The sequence below is a fragment of the Vulpes lagopus genome, chromosome 5, assembly GCF_018345385.1.
Source record: "Vulpes lagopus strain Blue_001 chromosome 5, ASM1834538v1, whole genome shotgun sequence".
NCBI lineage: Eukaryota > Metazoa > Chordata > Mammalia > Carnivora > Canidae > Vulpes > Vulpes lagopus.
The window spans coordinates 38,778,649-38,792,006 of record NC_054828.1 but is presented as its reverse complement, the minus strand read 5'-3'; the positions used below and the strand labels follow the sequence as shown (position 1 = coordinate 38,792,006).

General features: G+C 36.2%; 1 protein-coding gene across 4 annotated transcripts in view; it reads left to right on the top strand.

The window, feature by feature from the left end:
• The window catches only part of ASB3 (ankyrin repeat and SOCS box containing 3), a 108,101-nt gene that overhangs the window by 35,386 nt on the left and 59,357 nt on the right, over positions 1-13,358 (top strand). For all 4 annotated transcript variants that reach the window (XM_041754488.1, XM_041754489.1, XM_041754487.1 and 1 more), the window contains exon 3: positions 6,139-6,300. In XM_041754488.1, the coding sequence (XP_041610422.1) occupies positions 6,139-6,300 (162 nt within the window). The remainder of the gene's footprint in view (positions 1-6,138; positions 6,301-13,358) is intronic.

Genomic DNA, 13,358 nt, shown 5'->3' with positions numbered 1-13,358 from the left:
TGCAACTGTGGTATGGGTTACTTAAAAATTTAATATGCATGTATATGTTTTTTGCTTTAACTTTCTATTTAAAGTATTAATATAAATAACAAATTTGCTTGTCTTCTTTCCTGTATTGAAAGTTTATATAATAGGTACGGAGATTTTAAGTATCTTTTCATTTTAGAAGACAATAGTGCTCTTCAGTGAAAATCAAGTTGGCTAATTTTTATAGAATGGTGTATTATAAAAATAAGTTTCAATAAATAATCTTGTATATAAATACATCTGCAGCAAAACCATAGGCTAGGTTTGTATTCACTGACTTACAGAGAGTTGCATTAGGGCAAGGAAGCGTAGTCTATATATACTGAGTTATAATAGCAAGGGGTGGCATCACTGTCTACATTTCCTATTTCCCATTCAGTTTGAAATTATCTATCAATTTCTGCCAAAGGAGTCCATTTACTTCTTATTGGCTCTGTTTATTTCCTTCTGTACAGATTTTGAAATTTTTAATTTCTTTTTCTGTTGATTGCCATAATATGATTTCTCATCTGATAACCTGTTTATGTAGTGATTTAGTTAAGTTCTTATATTAAATAATGTGTTCTTGGAATAACCCAGTTAGGTCATGAGGTATCCCTATGTATTTTGGAACTAGTTGTTAATATTTATTTGAGTTGCTAATATTTTAAGATGGCATTTGTGTTTATGACTGAGATGACCTCTAAAAATTTGCTGACACTATCTTTAGGCATTTAGATCATGTTAAGATAGCTTTGGAATAAATTATGTATGCCAGCTAAAAAAAAAATGGCATTAATCATGCCATTCAGTATTAAACCACTTACTAATTAAAGGTCATTTAAAATTTTGTAGTTAATTGTAGCATATCACCAACAAATATTTTTATTTGGCAAATATATGAACTAATTCATAGTACTTTTTTAAAGTTCCTGTTCAGAAAATATGCTGTCATACTGGGCATGATAACAGATGCTGAAGATCATTTGGTAAATAGGCAGTGTAACATAGAATTAAGAGTTGTGTTCAGATGGACCTGGGTTCTGCTGACCCTGCCACTAAATTAGTGTGGTCTTGGACAGGTCTTTTAATCTCTTGGTGCTTCATTTTCTTCATCTGTAAGATTAGAAATATTCCAACATTTCAGGGGCGCCTGGGTGGCTGTTGGTTAAGCTTCTGCCTTCAGCTCAGGTCATGATCCCAGGGTCCTGGGATCATGCCCCGAGTTGGGATACCTGCTCATCCAGGAGTCAGCTTTTCCTTCATCACTGCCCCCTCTCCCCTCCGCCCCTTGGCCCTGGCCTTTGCATCTGTTCTCTCTCTCTCAACTAAATAAATAGAATCTTTAAAATCTGAAAGTGCAGCCAAGGAAGAACTTGCAAGTTGTCATAAAGGAACTGAAGTGCCTGCCCATTATGGGTTTGTCCATTATGAAGTCTTTAATGCCTTTACATTTAAAATTTCAATAATTAGGGCAGCCCAGGTTGCTCAGTGGTTTAGCGCTGCCTTCAGTCCAATGTGTGATCCTGGAGACCCTGGACCGAGTCCCACGTTGGGCTCCCTGCATGGGGCCTGCTTCTCCCTCTGCCTGTGTCTTTGCCTCTCTCTCTCTCTCTCTCTCTCTCTCTGTGTGTGTGTCTCTCATGAATAAATAAATAAAATTAAAAATTTTTTCAATAATTAGAATAGAAGCAGAAACTGCTTTGCCTTCCAGTGAAAAGCAAGTAGAAGTGAAGGCATTAAAAATAGTGTTATGAGCCATTTTCCTAAGAATTTATAAGGAAAGGAAGAGATTGAGAGGGTGGTGGTTGATAGTCTAGTTCAAGATAGGTAAGGTCCCTTTGGTCCCTACGTATCAGTTAAGAAGGGCAGTTTATTATTGGAATTTCCAAAACCAATTTATATTGGGTCCTGACAGCTTTCTTAAAATGATGTTTTGGAGGGCACCTGGGTGGCACAGTCAGTTAAGCATAAGACTCTTGGTTTTGGCTAGGGTCTTGATCCTAGGGTTGTAGATTGAGCCCTAAGTTGGATTCTGTGCTCAATGTTGAGTCTTCTTGAGAGTCTCTCTCCCTGTCTTTCTGCCCCTCCCCCATGTGTGCCCACTTATTCTCTCTCTCAAATAAATAGAACTTAAAAAAATAATGTTCTGGAGACTTTCCCAAATTTGCGACAATTGTGACAGTATAAAATGCTGTAATTCTGTTGAACTCCTTTAAGGGTTTAGGCCAGCTGTTTTATCTTGGTTTTACTGTTAAGAAACCTATGCTTCAGAGAGTTTGAGTAATTTACCCAAAGGGTAATCCAAAGTAGATTTGGTGGAGCCAGGATTACAGCCCAAATCTTCTAACTCTAAATCTACTGTGTTTGTTAAACCAGGTTACTTTCCTGATCCAGTGGTTTTAGAGTTAGCTATTTAAATGTATTTTTTTTTGATAGGTAAAATCTTTTAAGATCTCAATTTATTTTATTATTATTATTTCTTTTTAAAAAAGGACTTTATTCATCAGAGAGAGACAGAGAGAGAGGCAGAGTCACAGGCAGAGGGAGAATCAGGCTCCATGTAGGGAGCCCGACGCGGGACTCGATCCCGGGTCTCCAGGATCATGCCCTGGGCCGAAGGCAGCGCTAAACCGCTGAGCCACCAGGGCTGCCCTAAGATCTCAATTTAGTAGTTGACTGACTTCACTATTTTTTTATCCTGAGTGAGAAGTGCCTTTTCTTTATTTCATAGATAATTGCACAGGTGTTTTTTGTTTTTTGTTTTTTTTTCTTTCCTAACATAGGTGTGTACACAAATTGCTAAGGGTGGCCCTCACTCAGGTGGGAATTAAGCTCCCTTCCTTTTTGTTTTTTTCTCCCTTCCTTGAGTGGGGAGTATCTACATAAATTATTTGGAATTTTTTTGGTATTTAGAGTATCTCCTCTCTTTATTTATTCAATCATTTATATTTTCTAGGACTCCTATGTATTAATTTTATATATTGAGTTATAATCCAAATGATGTTATTTATTTTGTTGCTCAGTTCTAGTTTTTGTCATTGAGTACCTTTCCAGATTGGCTCTTGTGTTTCCTTGACAGGGCCTTATATTTTTAAGCTTTTATTTATTTGAGAGAAAGAGTGCACGAGAGAGAGAGAGAGAGAGAGAGAGAGAGAGAGAGAGAGAAGGAGCCAGGGGAGGGGCAGGAGAGGGAAAAGGAGATTCTCCACTGAGCAGGGAACCTAGCATAGGGCTCGATCCTGGGACTTCAAGATCATGACCTGAGCTGAAGGCAGATGCTTAAACTGAGCCACCCAGGTCCCCCCACCCCTACCCCCCCCGTTTTGTTTTTTAAGCACCTTTTTTAACTTGCTGGACCTGGAAGATGCTCCAGGCTCATTTTGTATATTCTGTGTGACAACTGTAGAATCAGCTATTTTCTTAGGAGCCCTGGTTCCTTTTGTTGGAGAATGGTACTCAAAACCAAGATCTGGGCACTGAGTGTGCTCCTGGCTCCTGGCATGTCTTTACTTTTAAGCCCTTTTAGCAGAGTTAGGAAATATATTAACCCATGTATATACACATACTTATAAATAAGTATTTCTGTATCCATCTGTATCTGTATTATAGCTAAACACAAGTTCATAAACGGATGTCTGGATTCTAATCCAGTACCATGTGGTTCATTCTAGCCTTCTTCCTTTACTTCTTTGTAACCTCTCTTCCCAAAGGTGAGACCGTCACTGTCAACCATACATTCATTTGTTCAATCTTACTGTACATATATAGTGGTTTCAGAATTGTTAATCTTTTTCCCTATGCAAAACAACTTTACTGACTAGCCTGCAGTGTACTTGTACACCTTTTGTCTTTAGCCTTACTATTTCTAGTCATGATGAAACCATCTTCTAAAGTGTCATCCATTTGTAATCCAGTTAAATGGTTTTGTCACAGTCCCCATTCTATCCTGAGATTTCCCCCACTGCCTCTGCGCCTGGTGGGGGTTTTTTGTTTTTTTGTTTTTGTTTTTTTAATTGCATACATTAGGTAAGGTTCTCTCTTTGTTTTTTTTTTTTTTTTTGTTATTTTTTATTTTTTTAAGATTTTATTCATTTATTCAGGAGAGAGACAGAGAGGCAGGGACGTAGGCAGAGGGAGAAGCAGGATTTAATCCCAGGACCCCAGGATCCTGACCTGAGCCAAAGGCAGACATTGAACTACTGAGCCACCCAGGTGCCCCTCTCTTTGTTTTATATAGTCTTTTAAAAGACTAGGATTAAGCTTTATCTCTTTTTTTTTTTTTCTTTCTCAGTGAATGAGAACATACTTTTTTGCCGAAGGAAATTTCCTTAGCGTCCTACCCTACATTGGCCTAGGTCATCATCTCTTCATTGTTTCTTTTTACTTCTGCTGGCTCCAGTCCCTCAGGGGCACCCTCCTCTCTCCCTTTGTGTCAGTGCCACATTGTTTTACTTATTCTAACTTTAAGACTCGGTTTAGTATACAGAATAAGTCTAGTCTTGTTTCAGTACTTTATTTTTCTAACTTCTTTGCTATTCTTTTCTGCCCTCCCCTATCCCTATCAACTTCAGTCACTTTAACCAAGTATAAAAGCAACCAGCTGAACAACAGCCTGCTCTTTTGGCATTTTGATTAGAATGGAAAAAATGGGCATCTTTATAATATTGAGATTTCCCATTTGGAGCTGTATGTATATCTATATATATCTATGTATTTCTAGTTTTTATCTTAACCTTATAGTTTTGTGGATATCTGAATAAAGGTCAGTTTCTGACTTATCTGGGAAATACTGTTTTTTTGATATGAGCTCTATTTTTAAAATTTTTTTTTTTAAGATTTTATTTATTTGAGAGCAAGAGAGGAGAGAGAGAGAAAGAGAGAGAGAGAGAAAGAGAATAAGCAGTGGGGAGGGGCAGAGGGGGAGAGAGAGAGAGAGAGAAGCAGACTCCCTCCTGAGCAAGAAGGCTACTGCAACAAGGGGCTCTGTTGGAGGTCCTAGAGATCATGACCTGAGCGGAAAGGCAGATCCTCAACCTACTAAGCCACCCAGGTGCCCCCGTGATAGGAACTTTAAAAATATAACTGCTCTATCTTGCTGTTTAGTTGTGCATCTGTAAAGTTTGAGGCTTTTTACAAAAAGTATTAATGCTTACAAGCTGATATTTGAATATTATTGTATCTTTGCCCATTTCATCAGTGGGTTACATTTATAAGAATTACTTAAAACAGATAATTATTTTATTCAAGGACATTAAGCCTAGTTTTTCAAGAAAACATTATTTAAAGTCTTAAAAATTTTTTGTAGCCTCAAAATGCCTTCACTGTCCACCCTATAGCCCATTCTTTTATTGTGGGGTAAGACTTTTACTGTTTTGGAAGCAAAAGTAAGAAAATCACTTTTCACAGTGACTTTTTGTAGCCTCAAAGTGACTTCAATATTATATTTTACTGTGGAGTTACAAAAATTTTAATGTAGACATTACTTATGTAATTTTAATTTTATCAGAATCTTGAGATTTTTATAACAAACCCTAGAAACCTTAAAGTAAATTAATTCTTAGAAGTTGTATGTCACTCTTTGATTTCTTTGGGGTGCATTTTATTACATTTTATTATTTTAGAAACGTAGTCTTTATTAGCTATTAGACTGTAGTCTTAGGTTAGAAAAGGAGTATTTTAAACTACCATGATATTATTAATTGAATACAAGGAAGTAGTGCTCATTTGAGATTTGAGACCATTTCTCATGGAAACTTAGAAATTAAAAAAAATCAAATTTATTAATAGTTTGCTTAAGCACAATTTTGGTGCTGTATCCTCTTCAGATCTTGCTTTTGGGTTACCTTTCAAATCCTGCCACTCCCTTTCCCCCCTACCCATTGGAAATTAGGGAATAGAAAATGAGTTTGTGGGCAGAATTTGTGCGTTAAGAATACCAGAGAGCTTTTCACACTGTGACACCTATAGAACTGTTTCTTGATTTTCTAGTCTGAGTTTTAAACTCAGACCTCCCATTTAAAATCATATTTTTAATATTTCTTCAAATTCTTGGAATCTTTCCTTTTTAAGCACAAGAAACAGCAGTGGTATTTTCCAGTTGACATTTCGTTTTTGTTTTTGTTTTTACAGTAGATTCATCTGAAAATTACATTAAGACAAAGACTTTTGAGGGCTTCTGTGCATTACATCTTGCTGCAAGTCAAGGACATTGGAAGATTGTACAGATTCTTTTAGAAGCTGGGGCAGATCCTAATGCAACTACTTTAGAGGAAACCACGCCACTGTTTTTAGGTAAAGTATTTTGTTTGTAGTACAGATGCAGTTTTTTATTTTTAATTTTTTTCTTAAGGAAACTAAACTTAATTTCCTCTCCAGCTGCTCTACTTACAGTATGTTCTATGGCAAACATACTGCCACTTCTTGGATTCTAAAACCGAAAAGGTGTCTTTAAAGGTTTCCCTATTGTTTTCCACCCTTGAGTGATAGCATCTGGGATATCTTTAAACATTTAAAGTTGTAAAATCCATTCTGAATTGTCATTGTTGTTCTCAATATTGTTCTGAAGACTTTGCATAGCTTAAATTGTAGCAATGGTACAAGGTTACCTGTGAATGTTTTGTTTGCTTTTTCTTTGTGTTAAGAAACTGAGGTTTTTATGGAAGAAATCACCAGTTAATCCTTTAATGCCAATTAATTTGTTGCCTCTATAGATCACTATTTAGACTTCTTCAGCTATAGACTATTTTTAATTCCTTAAGGACAAAGGATAAATTCTAACAGACACACTCCTACTACCTGTCTTTTTTTCTTCCCTCCCTCCCTCCGATCCTGTTTTTCCTTTCTTTGAACCTGTTTGTCTTTAGGGACAGTGTGGCCCATAAAGCTTAGTGGAACATGAGAAAATTAAGAGACTAAAACATTTGTGTAGGATCAGTGTATCTGGACTACGCTTTTGGTCCTACGATCTATAATTTGTATGTACATTTATTTGCCATATGCTTTGGTTTCCTCACATGTGAAATGAGAGTAATAGTACCTACACAGTAATAGTACCTACACAGTTTTTATTGGACTGAGAATAAAATGAGGTGCCTGTGAAAGTACTTTATTTCTTTTCAGCATAATGTATACCTTAAATTTATAAATAGTAAAATTCATTCTTTTTAATGTATAGCTCAATGAGTTTTGATGTATGCATAAAATTGTGTAATGACAGTAATAGTCAAGACAAAGGACAGCCCCATCAGCCTCCCCCCCCCAAATTCCATCATACTGCCTATTTTTATTTTATGGTGCCTATTTTTATTGTCGTTGTTAAAGATTTTATTTATTCATTCATGAGAGACATAGAGAGAGGCAGAGACATAGGCAGAGAGAGAAGTAGGCTCCATGCAGGGAGCCCAATGTGGGACTCCAGGATCAGGCCCTGGGTAGATGCTCTAGTGCTGAGCGACCCAGGCGTCCCAGTGCTGCCTATTTTTAATAAACCCACCCACCAACTTTACCCTTAACAACCACTGATCTATTTTCTTCCCCCCCCCTTTTTTTTTTGCTTTTTTGCAGAATATCATAAACATATATGGAATAATACAACGTGTAACTTTTGAGACTGATTTCTTTCACTTAGCATAATGCTTTAGGGATTCATACATGTTGTTGCATTATTAATAATTCATTCCTTTTTATTGCTAAGTAGGATTCTTTTATATATATATATATTTTTAATTTTTATTTATTTATGATAGTCACAGAGAGAGAGAGAGAGAGAGGCAGAGACACAGGCAGAGGGAGAAGCAGGCTCCACGCACCGGGAGCCCGATGTGGGATTCGATCCCGGGTCTCCAGGATCGCGCCCTGGGCCAAAGGCAGGCGCCAAACCGCTGAGCCACCCAGGGATCCCGGATTCCTTTATATAAACGTATCGCAGTTTATCCATTTACCAGTTGATAGACATTTGAGTTGTTTTCAGTATTTGGTGATTATGAATAAATTGATGCAAATATTTGCATGCAGGTTTTGTTTGAATGTAAGTTTTAATTTTTCTTGGATTAATACCTAGGGTTGTTGGGTTATGTGGTAAGTGTATGTTTAACTCTGGAAAACAATTCAGAAGTTTCTTACAAAGTGACTATACAGCTTGTATTCCCTCCCTCCAGTAATGTTTGATAGCTTCATTTGCCCCAAATGCTCACCAACAGAATTGAAAATTCTTTTTTGCTCTTAGTGGCATCTCCTCTGCTTTTAATTTGCACTTTTACTTGCTGGTAATGATCTAGAACATCTTTTCATGTGATTATTTGCCATCTTTCCTTTTTCTCACCAATTACTTTTGTGTTTAGATATTTTGTTTTGAAATAATTTCAGACTTTTGAAAATGTTTTCACAGTACAAAGGATTCATATACTTTTGACCCAAATCTTGTTCTTTTGCTGTGTTCAGTTTGTGATTTTTTTTTCTTTCTCTGTATTTATCCATAGATTTTTTTTTTCTGAACTCTTTGAGATTAAATTGTAGACCTAATGAATGCTTCTTTACCTATAAATACTGCAGTATGTGCTTCCTAAAAACAGTGAAATTGTCTTATATAACTGCCATCTGATGATGATGATGAAAATCAGAAAGTTAACATTGATATAGGTTAGTTATTTAATCTACAGTACTTACTCAGTTTTGCCAGTTGTTCCACCAATGTCCTTTATAAAAACAACAACATATTTTGTTAGTTCAGGATCCAGTCCAAGATCACTTGTTAAATTTAGCTGTATGTCTCTTTAGCCTCCTGTAATTAGGAACAGATTTTTTACTCCTTATCTCTTATGATTTTAACATGTTTCAAATTTTAACAATTTTGAAAAGTTCAGGTCATTTATCTTGTAGAATGTTTTTCGGCTTGGGCTTGTCTGATGTTTTTTCTTGATAAAGTTTTGGTTATTCATTTCTGGCAGGAATATCAAAGAAATGAAATGGTATCTTAGTACATCTTATCGGGAAGAATATGACCCACTACTGGGTCTGCCATGTGCAGTCATCAGTACTGATGATGTTAATTTACAAAAGTATTTTGAATATATAAAACGTGTAATTATGAGGCTGTTTCATGGAAGCTTTGCTATAGTATGGTTTGTGTTTCCTAGAGGGGAGATTTCTTTTTTATATAAGTTTTTTTTTTTTTTTTTTTCACACGCACATTTAACCTACTTTGGATATTGTGTACACAAACACATAGTAAGCTTTCATTGTGGCCTAGCCATGTGCAGTCTCTATTTGAGTTGTTGTCTTTAAGAAATCTACCATATAGAAGAGTGAACAGAATTACTTAAGTCTTATAAAAGAGATGGAAATAAAGTATTCAAGATATTAAAAGAAGGCAATATAAGTCACCTTGGGATAATAGAGGAAGACGTGCATGGTGACTGTATTAATAGTAACTACAACATTTACTGAGCACAGTGTATTCGAACCCCCCTGTCAGGTGTTTTATACCTGAATTAGCTAATTTAATTTCCATTATGATTCTATGAGATATGTACTATTATTATTTATACTTTTATAGGTGAAGAAGATATATAAAAACACTGTATTTAGGATCAGAAGAGCTATATTTGAGTCTTGACCCTGCCATTAGCTGCATATTGACTAGAAGAGCATTTTTTGATTTGATGAGCTATTAATAGAATTAATAGATGTTTGTTGAGAAAAGGGTTCCTGATCAATCTGTGTTTGCTAAATACTGTGCACTGTATTCCCCAATGTAGAAAAAACAAAAAATATTAGCTCTGTAGCTTAATGTGTCCATTCAGAGAGGTATCTGAGGTATCTTCTATACTGTTACCCCATTTTCGTATCTTCATAGCTCTTCTCACTGACTGCATTTTATTTATTTGCTTTTTTGTTAATCGGCTGTCCTCTCCATGAGAGCAGGCATTTTACTTATCTTGTTCCCTGTTGTAATTTGCAAACCCAGATAAGTGCATGGTATATGGTGGCATTTAATAAATTTTTTGATGAATGGAAGTCTTTCTCAGACCTGTTGTAAAACATTTGTTTTAACTTTAACTCGGCATTTTGGAATGTATTTGACCATAATATTCTTTTTTCTTTGTGGAACACTTAGGAAAATCTCAGAGAACACTGACATTCCATGGAACAATTTGAGAAATGCTAGTTTGCTGGTTAACAGTTTAAAATTTTATAGTCCTGTTTATGAAATTCAGTATTATATGTAAACATGTGGAAAAAATTAGAGATGCAGAGTTTTAGTGATTTCTATTTTAGGATATAGTTAACTTGTAATTTTTTATGTTAATGAAAGAACAGTTGCTAAGATAATTCAAACCAGTGAATAACTTTAAATCACTTATTTTTAGTAACGGGATTTATTTCGTTTCTTTGGCAGCAAACTGACTATCCTAATTATGTTTTATATTGGCTAATACAAAAAATTATTTTACTCAAGCAAGGAGGTTAACTTCAAGGAGATGTAGTACATGTAGGACTTTTAGGTGTTCAAGTAGAGCATCAATTATGCTAGGTCCTTATTTGGAAGTAGAGTATTTCTTTAAAAAGGAAAAAATACTTTTAGTTTTTGCGGGAACATAGGGTCAAGGGATGGACATATGATTCTTCAGTTAGGTGATGTGCACACAGTGTTTGCTTGCCTGTAAATAATATGACAAACTTCAGCAATCTGCTTTGCTTTTCTTTATCCATCTACTTCTCTTAAATAACCATAGTGATCCACGTTTCAGTCTATAATGGAAGGGCTTCTTTTACTAAAATAAAATCTAGGACACTTAAGGTTTGCAACAAACTATAGATGGTAATGTCTTGATAAGAAGAGTGGCTGGATCAGCTGAACTTAAAGTCAGAAAGGGGAACTGCCTGTCTGATGCAGCTTCCTTCTTGGTGTAAGAGTTCTCTTCCAAAACTGGTCTTTGCTAAAACTTTGAAGTATTGAAGTATGTTTTCCTCTCCCCACAGGGAAGCTGTATTTCCATACAAGTTACTGTAGTACCTGTCTTGTTGGCCTAGCTACTACCTAGACTGTTGCTGGAGGCTATAAATATAAACCTGGAGGATTAAGGGGTAGAAAATGAATATAGAACTATGGAGATTTGGTAGGTAACTTGGAAAAGTCATTGACATTGGTGTTTGAATATGATTGAACTGAAGGCTATATGCAGAGAGAAACTATGCTCCACCACCATTTATAATGGGGACGTATTTTCTACACAGAACTCGTCAAGATGTTTATTTTTAAGAATTTTTAAGTAGGATGCATACCCCTCAACATGGAGCCCAGTGCAGGGCATGATCTCACAACACTGAGATCAAGACCTGAACTGAGAACAAGAGTCAGCGGTTGAGTGTCTGCCTTTGGCTCCGGTTGTGATCCTGGGGTCTAGGTATTGAGTCCCACATCGGGCTCCCTAAGGGAGCCTGCTTCTCCCTCTGCCTGTGTCTCTGCCTCTCTCTGTGTCTCTCATGAGTAAATAAATCTATAAAAAAAAAAAAAAAGTCACATGCTTAACTGCCTGAGCCACCCATGTGCCCCTCATGAAGATTTTTATAAAAATGAGTTAGAGGGGATCCCTGGGTGGCTCAGCAGTTTGGTGCCTGCCTTCGGCCCAGGGGATACTGGAGTCCCAGGATCGAGTTCCACGTCGGGCTCCCAGCATGGAGCTTCTCACTCTGCCTGTCTCTGCCTCTCTTTATCTCTCTCTCTCGAATAAATAAATAAAATCTTTTAAAAAAATGAGTTAGAAAGGAAACTTTTCAGTTTGTTGGCAGTAAGAATGAAAATAAGAAAACACCGCAAGAAAGAGGAAATTCAGGAAACAACTTCTCTTTCCATGTGAAAATTGTCCTTGAACATCTTTTTGCTAACATGTAGTTTGAAGTTTATACTTTAACAAAGGGTCTGCCCCCTTGTTTCTTTTCTTTACCCTTGCCTTTTCTCCCTACTTCTTGCCTCGTAAATGCATACATAGTAAATATTCTAAGGATAGATTTGTCAAACTGCTTTAGAGATAAGAATATTCTTATTTATAAATATAGTAGATTATGAGTGGAAACCCAGCTAATTTTATAGGACTTAAGTTTTCTTTTTATTTTGCTGTATATAAAACAACACTGATTGTTGGAGGCTTGAATCCAGCCCTATGTGACTTCATAGGACAATTTTTATGGGAACCGCACAGTGTGCAGTTCTGGCTTTTGATTGATTTTTTCCATTTTTTTTATTCTTCTGTATCTCTGCTTATTCTGTGTAACCTTCAATGTTAAACATAGCAAGAATGCTTAATAAGAACAAAGTGTTTTATAAAGTAATATGTGAGGCTGCGTATTTCAATATTTAACTGTGAAATGTGTCATACTTGAGCTCATATGGCATATCCTTTAACTCTGACTCCACTGATATATTCCAGCATTTACCAAATCACAGCATATTGTGCTTTTCACTAGTATTTTCATGAATCAGTGATTGTTGATAGGGCCAATTTTTGAGTGCTAGCAATTTTGAGGCTTCAAAACCATATATTTAAAATATATTAATTAAACTTTATCTTTGGAGTTGTTTTTAGATTTTTCAACAGAGATTAATTATCATGTTTAAGGATTGTAATGTGAGCATTTTTACTTGAGGACATAGTATTGAAAATGGAGTTTGAGTTTTCCCAGATCAAAAATACTGTATTCACCAAAAAGGTATATTTTAAAAATGTTAATTTTCATGTTTTTTTTTTTTTTAAGATTTATTTTGGAGAGGGAGATTGTGTGGGTGTACACTGAGGGAGAGTTAGAGTATCTTTAAGCAGACACCCTGCTGAGTATGGAATCTGACATGGGACTCTGAGATCGTGGCCTGAGCAGAAACCAAGAGTCAGACGCTTAACCTGCTGAACCACTGAGTTGCCCGTTTTCGTTTTTTTTTTTTTTTTTTTTAAGATTTTATGTTTATTATTATTTTAAAATATTTATTTATTTGACAGAGAGAGCACAAGCAGGGGGAGCAGCAAGCAGAGGGAGAAGGAGAAGCAGGCTTCCTGCTGAGCAGGGAGTCCCATGTGGAGCTTGATCCCAGGACTGTAGGATCATAACCCCAGCTGAAGGCAGCTACTAAGGCTCCCCAAAGATTTTATATTTTCAAGTAATCTCTACATCCATCGTGGGGCTCGACCCTATAACCCCGAGATCAAGAGTCACATGCTTTACTAACTGAGCCAGCCAGGTGCCCCTAATTTTAATGTTTCTTTTTTTTTTTATTTTTTTTATTTTTATTTTTTTATTTTATGATAGTCACAGAGAGAGAGAGAGAGAGAGAGGCAGAGACATAGGCAGAGGGAGAA